The sequence below is a fragment of the Eriocheir sinensis genome, chromosome 12, assembly GCF_024679095.1.
Source record: "Eriocheir sinensis breed Jianghai 21 chromosome 12, ASM2467909v1, whole genome shotgun sequence".
Classification (NCBI taxonomy): domain Eukaryota; kingdom Metazoa; phylum Arthropoda; class Malacostraca; order Decapoda; family Varunidae; genus Eriocheir; species Eriocheir sinensis.
The window spans coordinates 3,704,548-3,715,391 of NC_066520.1; the positions used below are offsets into that span (position 1 = coordinate 3,704,548).

Here is a 10,844-nt window from a genome sequence, read left to right on the forward strand (position 1 = left end):
CTTTTATTTGTTTTAAGTGATTGGACGGCTTTAAGGACTTCATCGGTTGTTATTTCAAAGTTAGGCAATGCATGCTCGGGATTTACATTAGTACTGGTGTTGGTGGTAGTGGTAGGAGGACTGTTAGTATTAAACACCGAGGAAAAGTAATTGTTTAATAGGTTTGCAGCGTGTTGGCTGTCACTCACTAGTGCACCGTCGCTGTTTGTTAAGGGTCCAATTCCACTTCTGATCGCCTTTCTGTTGTTAATGTAACTGAAGAAGGATTTCGGATTATTATTACAGTTGGCCGCACTATTTTCTCCATATCCACGCTTTGCCTGACATACTAATCTTTTTACTCGTCGCCTGGCATCATGATAAAGTCTAATGTTTTCGGGCGTGCTTTGCTCTCTCTTTAGCCTGTAAAACAATTTTCTCTCCTTGACTGAGTGTTTAATTTCGCTATTAAACCAAGGTGGGCTTTTATTAGTGTTACTTCGCTTCTCACACAAAGGGACGAATGTGTTCTGCTGAGTGAGTAAACGATTTTTAAAGCTTAGCCAGGCGTCCTCTACATTACCGTCATCTGATAGTTGCATTTCTATTAGATTTCGTCGGATTTCTACGAAGTTAGCTCTTTTGAAATTGGGCACCTTTACTTTATTTTCAGTCATTGATGTTTGAGCTCTAATGTCGACGCGCACTAATTTATGATCGCAAGAACCGAGGTGTTATCCTACCGTGACATTACTGACTAGGTTATCTTGGGTCGTTATAACAAGGTCTAGTATGTTATTTTGTCGAGTTTGTGGAGTTTGGTGGCGAACTGCTGGAGGAGGTGTTGGTGGCGGGCCTGAAGGGTGGTGAGCTGCAGGGCGAGGAGGGCCTCCTGGTAGGTGTAGCCGGTCCCCAGGATCATCCGCACCGCCCTTTTCTGCACCCGCTCGAGTTGATGACGTTGAGTGGCGTTGAGGGAAGATGACAAAGCAGGGGACGCGTTCGTGAGCCGAGGGAGTATGAAGGTGGAGTACACACTCTCCAGCTTACGCACTGGTGTTCCCAGCTTCTTCAGTCTTCGGAGGTGTAGCTGGTATGTGGCTGGCATTATGAGGGAGCTGACGTGTTGGCCCCACGTCAGTTTGTCGTCAATGGTGAGGCCGAGAAGCTTGACAGAATGAACCATCTGGAGGGGACGCCCGTCGATGGAAACACAGGGAGGGGGGAGGGGGTCTGAGGAGGTGTGGATGTGCATTATTGTAGTCTTATTGGTGTTGAGGGTGACTTTGTTGTAGGTGGTCCAAGTGTAGAGGCGGTCAAGAAGGAGCTGGAGGTGTTGTAATCCGGGTTGTCGTTTTTTATGGTGGTGGCGAGGGTGGTGTCGTCCACATATTTCCACCGAGCACTGGTGTCCGTCATGGCGTCATTTATAAGCATCAGGAAGCATAATGGACCCATCCTGGTCCCCTGAGGGACCCCACAGGTGAGGTGCTGAGGGGGGGGAGGTCGCTCCCTGATTCCTTACGATTTGACTCCTGTGGGAGAGGAAGTTAGAGAGCCTGGGCACCAGGCTGGGGTGAAGCTGGAGGTTGATGGCTTTGGTGATGACGGTGTTATGGTGAGCGAGGTCGAAGGCTTTCCGGAAGTCTACGAAGGTGAGGGCCACTGATGTTTTGCGTTTTTCGAGGTTTTTGTAGATATAATCGAGAAGGTCAACGAGGCAGTGAGTGGTGGAGGAGGACTTGATGCTCCGAATTACTGTTGGTCCATGAGGGGGGCGAGGTGACTATAGGCCCATCTGAAGATGAAGCCTTCACAGAGCAGGCTGGGGATCGGGGTGATGGCGATGGGCCTGTAGTCACTAAGGGATTGAGGTGAGCTTGTTTTCGGGACGGGGGTAACGTAGGCTGTCTTCCAGGCTGCGGGACACTGACTTTGATGGAGGGAGGTGTTGGTGATGGAGCACAGAGAGGTGGCTGATTCTGTGGAGAATTCTTGGTAAAGCTTGATAGGGAGGTCAGCTGGAGTAGTGGAGCGTCTCGATTTGAACTTGAGTAGCGCGTTGGCAATCTCGTGCTCGAGAACTTAAGAGAGTGGTGCAGGTGTGGGTAGATAGGCGGGGAGTGAGGTGAGGTCTAGGCCGGGCAGGGAATGGCAGATGTCGGCGAAGTGGGTGTTAATGACCTCAGCTGCTTCCGGGGCGGGCAGGTGAGTCACACCCGGGATGGGGGCGGTGGTCTTGCTTAATCCACACAGGTCTCGGATTTTGGAGTACCACCTGCTGATGTTTTCCTGCTTGAGCTTGTGTATCTTGTTAGGGTAGTATGTTAATTTTGCTGCCTTGATTTTCCGTATCACTTTGTTCCGGAGATGCTTGAAGAGGGAGGGGTTGGTGAAGAATGCTGAGTTGCGTTGCTGCATGAGTCGCTTAATCCTGGGTGTGATCCAAGGGGCATCTGATGGGTGGGTGCGCAGAGATTTTTCTGGGAAGAAGTGATGGTGTGCTGTGGTAATGGTTTGCTGGTAGTTACTCCACTTGTCTTGAACGTCCTCAACAGTGAGCACCTCAGTCCAGGGGTACCGTGTGATCCATTGACCAAACTGCCGCATTGCTGAGTCCGTCACGGGTCTGTTGGTCTTGGCAACAGTGCGTGGGGCGTGAGGTGGAAGGCGCCGGCGACCACAGAATGGAGGCGTGGTTGCTGCGTCGCATGGGAGGGAGTGGCTGGGGGGGGGAGATAGTGCTGGGTGAGGTCGGTGAGGATGTGGTCAAGTGTGTTTCTCCCGTGAGTGGGAAAATCCACTACCTGAGTGAGATTCAGCTGCTCTTCTATTTCACCGGTGTTGAGTTGATTAAAATCACCACATATTACTACTTTTGCAGAGGGGAATCTTGAGGGGAGGTCATCCATGGTGTCAATGATGTGAGTGATGAGCTGGATGGCCGTGGCGGCGCGAGGAGGGTGGTAGACCAGGCAGAGGATGATTGAGGCAGCGAGGCGGGGATGGGAGGGGGTGTTAAGCCTCGCCCACAGGGCTTCCACACCCTCTGGGGGGTCCACAGGGAGGAGGGTGGGGTGAAGGTCAGAGCGACAGTACAACACTAATCCTCCACCACGTTTACCTGTCCTGAGGCGGTGAAAGAGTTGATAACCCGTAATGTTGTAGGTTTCAGGGGTTATTTGCCAGGCTTCGGTTATGGCTGCTATATCAACACTGGTAGTGTTGATGGTGGTGATGACTTCATCCAGTTTGTTATTGAGGGATGTCACGTTGGATAGTAATATTGAGGGCAAGTCATACCACAGTCGAGACACTTCGAGATGTTTGTAAGGCTTTTCTCGTTTGTAGGCTGCTCTCTTCCTTGAGGTGGTGATCATTGGTATTTGTTTGTTGACTGACCTGCCTTGTATTGCGCTGCGGTTCCGGAAAAGGTGGAGAGCTTTGAGTTTCACTATCGCATTAACTTCTGGGTAGTTGGCACTGCGTCGTAAGCGATAGAGAGCCCGAGTCGGGTAGAATAGTCTTGGTGCACACATGTCGTCACTGTGTGTGTGTGTGTGTGTGTGTGTGTGTGTGTGTGTGTTGCGCCACGGAGTGGTGTGTGTGTGTGTGTGTGTGTGTGTGTGTGTGTGTGTGTGTGTGTGTGTATATATATATATATATATACATATATATACATATATATATATATATATATATATATATATATATATATATATATATATATATATATATATATATATATATATATATATATATATATATATATATATATATATATATATATATATATATATATATATATATATATATATATATATATATATATATATATATATATATATATATATATATATATATATATATATATATATATATATATATATATATATATATATATATATATATATATATATATATATCTATATATAGACCGACTGAATATGTGCTATATAAATTAGTCAATCTGAACATTAGATCCTTGCACACTATGTGTAGTATCTACATTAGTGACAGTCTTCAAATTAAAATAGGTCATGAAACATATAGTGTATATTACTTCACTAAATTTATTGAAGGTCGGGATAACTTTTCACAAGTATGATCACACGTCACCACCTTAGCAACTGTAGAAAACAAACGTTTCCAGCCTACTGGCGCCTCAGCCAAGAAACTGCAGCAGGAATAGTTTCGTTTGCTTCTGCGCCGTGCTCCCAGGCGTAGTGGTGGCGCTAGTGAGAGAATGAAGGATTGAGGTGTTGTAAGTGTGAGGTGAGAGAATAATGAACGTGTGATAAGTTGCCTCTACAATGTAGCGTTAAAGGCCTCCATGATGGCAACACGATTGAAGGGACACTGATCAAATACCCGAGCACACTCTGCAACATCCTCCACCCGCTCACCCACAAGCGCCGCATACTGGAAGCTCGCCTTGCCGTATTTCAACTGGGAGAAAGTGACTGGCTTCACTTGGCGCCTGGGAAATAGTAAATAGATAATATAAAGGCCTGATCCAACCTTACATATATTTGAACTCACAACAGTATCTGAGGAACTGATGCATACACCTAATACTTTAGCCTGCTAAAGACGTCTTTGACCATCACAATGCCTTACCCGAAGAGGCTGAGTATGAGCTGCTCGTCTCTGCTGAGGGCCTCGTCAGGGGTGGCTTCAAGCTCACATACCAGCCTCAAGCCACATCCCGCCTGGTCCGCTCGTGCTGCCAGATCCAGGAAGAGGTCCGGTTTGGTGGAGGGCAGGCAGTAGCTTGACACGTCGCGCTTGTGCCGACTTGCCAGCGCTACGCCACCCACTACAAGTGCACCAGCCACCAGCGCCGCGGCGCCCAACGTGGCGGCAGCGGCGGCTGCGGCGCTTGAGGAGCCAACCGTGATGCCGAGGGTACTGGTAGTGGCGGCAGTAGCAGAGCTGACGAATAGCACTGCATGAGCAAACGGCAGCAGAGCCACTACCGCCACAGGGACGACGACGGACAGCTTCATTTTTATTTTAATCTGTTGAAAATTCGGATTAGTTAGTGACGGAAGAAACACCGTAAACAAAAAAAAATTGCTTCTCTCACAAGCTGAATAGTATATATTAGTAGTTTCCAAGTTAATTGCATCCGATGAGGGGTAGTGAATGCGGTGTCAAAGGTTTCCGGTACACCGATGATTTCAGAATGTTTAAGTCATTGTAAACGATATGATGACATTCCAAGCAGGCTGTACCCGACCATCAGGTACTAACACATTAACACCCACGGACCAACAGAAATGATAAGAGAAGCTAAAGGGAAGCCTGGAACCTGGAGAACCTACCTCAAGGAAGGTAAGGTGGACACTTGTAGATTTAAAGTCACCTCGGCCTTTATATGGCTGAGGAATGGCAGACGCCACGGACGAAGAGGGAAAGAGGTTGAGAGAGAGGGAGATAGGATGGGAAATAGAGGGGGAGAGATAATTATGAACGGAAAGGTATGGCGAAGTCTTAAGATTTGGAGGTTAGCTACCGTGTGACGAAAGGCAATGAGGGTAAGAAGGGTGGAAGGGAGGGTGTGGTCTGTGAGGCAAGCTACGGAATGTTTCGGCACACTCGTAAGTCCTGTCGGCAACATCCTATCACAACTCTCTCTCTCTCTCTCTCTCTCTCTCTCTCTCTCTCTCTCTCTCTCTCTCTCTCTCTCTCTCTCTCTCTCTCTCTCTCTCTCTCTCTCTCTCTCTTCATACAGGGACATAATCTTGAAGATACTGCAAATTCATTAAATACTGAGGTTTACAAACGATCAAATTAGATGATGAGTAATATATTAACATTAAATATTTACAAAACCAAGTCCATGATATCTTACCCACTCATGAATCAGCCAGTACACACACCAATGAAAATTGATCATTAATCTAACATTAAATTAAATGCTTGAACTTATTTTTTTAAGGATGACTATAGATAATAGACTAAAATGGAAAGAACACAGTGGCAGAGTAAAATCAAAGGAAACCCTGTTGCCGGGAGTAATATGCAGACTGGGATAATTTGAATTTAAACCGGTAATGGCAAATTTATTTTTCTTTAAAATAACCACATCCTTTTTACTGCTGTGTCGTATGGGGAGGCACCTCTAACACCTTCATCGACAACCTTTTCTTTACACAAAAGAAACTCTTACGTGATGTGCTTTTTAAAGATCGTTATGACATAACATGAAAAAAAACGCCGATTATTATTTTTTTTAAATGACACAATAAACAGTGGACTCAATCAGATCAAGTTTTTGCTACCCAGTCTAGATACTAATCTTGAACATCGCCGCATTGTTGGCTCTTTTACTCTGTTGTATAAGATCTTTACCGATCATAACCATCCTTTACATTCTATACTTCCTCCATCTTTTCTTTAGTGTCGTTTCACTAAGTTTGCTTCAAATTTCAATGATTTGGCATTTTCAACTATTCGTTTTAATACTTCCCAATTTTCTAGAAGCTTTGTTCCCTGTATAACTAAGTTATGGAACCAGCTTCCAAATGATGTTAAAGATGAAAACCTCCATTTATCTAAGAACAGAGTTAATAGTTTTTTTTACTAAGGTGACTTGCTCTTTCCTATGGCCAATGTCCCCCCCTCTTGGACCCTTAATGGGTATGTAGTTGCACGAACTCTCCAGAGAGGCTGACATTTTTGGCCTATAATGATAATAATAATAATAATAATAATAATAATAATAATAATAATAATAATAATAATAATAATAATAATAATAATAATTATAATGATAATGATAATAATAATAATAATAATAATAATAATAATAATAATAATAATAATAATAACAATAGTAATAATAATAATAATAATAATAATAATAATAATAATAATAATAATAATAATAATAATAATAACAATGGTACTACTACTACTACTACTATTACTTCTGTTACTATTACTACTACTACTACTACTAATACTACTACTACTACTACCACAACTACTACTACTACTGCTACTGCTACTACTACTACTTCTACTACTACCTTTTTTTATGTTGCTACTACTACTACTACTACTACTACTACTACTACTACTGTTACTACTACTACTACTACTACTACTACTACTACTACTACTACTACTACTGTTACTACTACTACTACTACTACTACTACTACTACTATACTACTACTACTACTACTACTACTACTACTACTACTACTACTACTACTACTACTACTACTACTACTACTACTACTACTACTACTACTACTACTACTACTACTACTACTACTACTTTTACTACTACTACTACTACTACTACTACTACTACTACTACTACTACTACTACTACTACTACTACTACTACTACTACTCATTACTAACTGATACTGATATACTACTTTCATGTTTATTTTCCTGACATGCTGGAGGGCTCCATAGCTTGGAGGTCATTAGCCCCAACTCTGTTCGCTAATGACTGTGGCATCCAACCATATCACTAATACTACCTAGCACTAAATCAATACATAACACCCTATCATCTGTTACGTCTAGATCCTCCTTTCCTTCCCTACTCAAGTCACTCCCGACCCACCCTAATGTCACTCCACCACTGTGGCTTCATAGTCCATATTGGATATGTTGGTGGCTTTTGGGCCAGTGTCTGGTGCCCCTGAGACATAGGATGGCCGACCTGAGCAGGAAGAACGAGAGGCGACACATCATCCAGGCGACAACGTGGCTCCTTTGCTGATGCTTCTTTTCTGAGGTTAGTTCCGCGAGTCCTACTACTACTACTACTGCTACCACTACTACTACTACTACTGCTATTAATACTACTACTACTACTACTACTATTACTACTACTACTACTACTACTACTACAAAGTCTACTACTGCAACTATTACTACTACTACTATTACTACTACTACTACTACTACTACTACTACTACTACTACTACTACTAATAATAATAATAATAATAATAATAATAATAATAATAATAATAATAATAATAATAATAATAATAATAATAATAATAATAATAATAATAATAATAATAATATTAATAATAGTTATAATAATAATGATAATAATAATTCTACTACTGCAACTACTACTACTACTACTACTACTACTACTACTACTGCAACTATTACTACTACTACTACTACTACTACTACTACTACTACTACTACTACTACTACTACTACTACTACTACTACTACTACTTCTACTACTACTACTACTACTATATTACTATCATATTTTATCTGCATTTCTATTGTGCATCATTAAAAGTAATATTACTGTCCGATAAATCAGGGACAAATGTTGGCAAACGTAAGACTCTGCAAGCTGTCAAGGACTGCACTGGAGAGGGCCCGAGATCTACTATCCATATCAGACCCTATGACATACCGTTTTTCGCAAATATCTTTCAAACGAAGACTCGGATCAGCATGGGGCTTTGACACAGATTGTTTCACACATTCCGCTAATTTTTGACGCTATTGTGCAATGCCAGATGCGGTTAATTATGGCGTTTACTCTTGACTGTGATGGCAAAACCTGCGTGAGCCACTGACACATTCGAACAGGTGAGGCGTGACGTATTTGTGACGTGTATCCACCACCTACCTCCACCCCTGGCTTCTCCTACTCCCATCCCTCCCTTTCCCCCCCCCTCCTCCCCTCCTCCTCCTCCCCCGCACTCTCTCCCCCCGCCCTCTTTCTCCCAATACCCTCTCTCTCTCTCTCTCTCTCTCTCTCTCTCTCTCTCTCTCTCTCTCTCGATGTGCACGAGGTGAGTGCTATCCGAACAGCTGACGGCTGCCTCGTGTCGGGCATGGATGGGCAGAGGGCTCGTTGGGTTGAGTACTAGTCCAGTAAAAAAAGCTAAAAAAAACACCTAGGTTCATCAAAATTGCTTTATTCAGTTTTTCAACTGAAATGGGTTGGAAATTTGCTCTACTAGACAGGATAAAAAAACCTACCAAGATCTGCTTGGTGCTAATACCCTAATTCACGAAAATCCAAGATGGCCGCCACCGATTCCGCCGAAAGCCAAAAAGTACCATAATTTCCTTGTTATTAAGGCAAGTAATGCAATTAAAGTGTCTAAAACTATGTTTTGGATCTCAAGAAAGTCATTTCTGCTGATGTAAGTGCCTAATTTCTAATCATTTTTGAGATAATAGTACTTTAATTCCCAAATTTGTGTGAAAATAATGTAACAATGTTACATAAATGAATAATGGCATCTTTATGACGCTTGCAAAGTACCAAATTTGTATTAACTTGCGTTTCAGGTCTTTGCAGGTCCATTGTGTCACTTTAAGTTGGCTAGATTAAACAATAATAGACAGAAAATATCTAAAGTATGATGGTAAATTTATCTGCCATTTTGCGTGTGCAAATGTCAGCAACTAGGTTAATAAACTTGCTTGAGAACTGAAACACCCATTCATGACTTGAAAATCCTGGTACAAGTAACTATTATTGTTGAATAACACAATATAGAAGAAATAAGTGTTTATACTGAAATGAACCATACATAACTATAAACATGAAAATTGAGGGTATTATCGATAGCATATATACACCCTCAATCGAAACTTGACAAGACTAAACAGTTTCAATTGTACCTTTCACCAAAGTAATCTTAATGTGCCTATACTTCACCATTTGGGTCATTTGTATATTATATATGTTACAGTAAAATCTTCAAAACAGTAAATTTGTAAATTTCCTAGAATTTTCAGAAAATTTAAAAAATGACTGTTTCAATCATTAAATTCACAAAATTACCAATAAATTTAGGTTAGGTTAGGTTAGGTTAGGTTAGGTTAGGTTGGTTAGGTTAGGTTAGGTTAGTTGATGCTCCAGTAAATTTGTAAACTAAAAAAATTAGGAAATGTACAAATTTACTGGAGCATCAACTAACCTAACCTAACCTAACCTAACCTAATCTAACCTAACCTAATTTTTTTAGTAATTTTGTGAATTTACTGATTGAAACAGTCACTTTTTAAATTTCCTGAAAATTCTAGGAAATTTACAAATTTACTGTTTTGAAGATTTTACTGTAACATAAACATTGTATATCATCTTGTCATATGCCGTCCTACTGGCTGGACACTGGTGGTAAGTGATTCATCTACGTATATACTAGATATCCACATCACATTTATGTTAAGACGTCAACCTTTATAAGCGAGGTAGTTGAGACAAATAACCTACCAATTAAAGCATATATATATATATATATATATATATATATATATATATATATATATATATATATATATATATATATATATATATATATATATATATATATATTGTCTAAGACTACCCACATTTTGTCCAGATGACCACCTATCAACCCTTACTCTAGATTCCTGTATTAAAGATGAGCTCCGGGGGGCAACATTAGCCAATGCAGGATGGAGCCACTATAAACACTTGCCTGCGCCACGACGGGCTGTGGCCGACCATCAGGCCCCATCAATAGAGCCTACCGGCGCAATAGGCGTATATAAATATATATATATATATATATATATATATATATATATATATATATATATATATATATATATATATATATATATATATATATATATATACATTCATGGGCCATATTTTCTCTCACATTATCAATTTACTTCCATTTTATAGTTTTGCTTCTTCGTTTACTTTTCACTTTGTTTATCTTGGTGATTTTATGGGATTGATTGATTGATTGATTGAGAGTTTATTGTTGCAAGTAAAACAACAAAGGAGAAGGGAGGAGCTTGCCATCCCAAGTGTGTGATTATACAACTAAGGATACATGTGTAAGTAGCACCAGGAAACTAAAAGA

General features: G+C 41.0%; 1 protein-coding gene across 1 annotated transcript; it reads right to left on the reverse strand.

Moving 5' to 3' along the window:
- Positions 1 to 4,034: 4,034 nt before the first annotated feature.
- Positions 4,035 to 5,458, reverse strand: LOC126997730 (uncharacterized). Its single transcript, XM_050858976.1, has 3 exons — positions 5,307 to 5,458; positions 4,600 to 5,000; positions 4,035 to 4,459 (listed from the first exon to the last, which is right to left on the reverse strand). Exons 2-3 carry the CDS (start codon positions 4,986 to 4,988, stop codon positions 4,288 to 4,290), a joined length of 561 nt encoding a protein of 186 aa, XP_050714933.1. The 5' UTR covers positions 4,989 to 5,000; positions 5,307 to 5,458; the 3' UTR covers positions 4,035 to 4,287.
- Between the last annotated feature and the right edge of the window lie 5,386 nt (positions 5,459 to 10,844).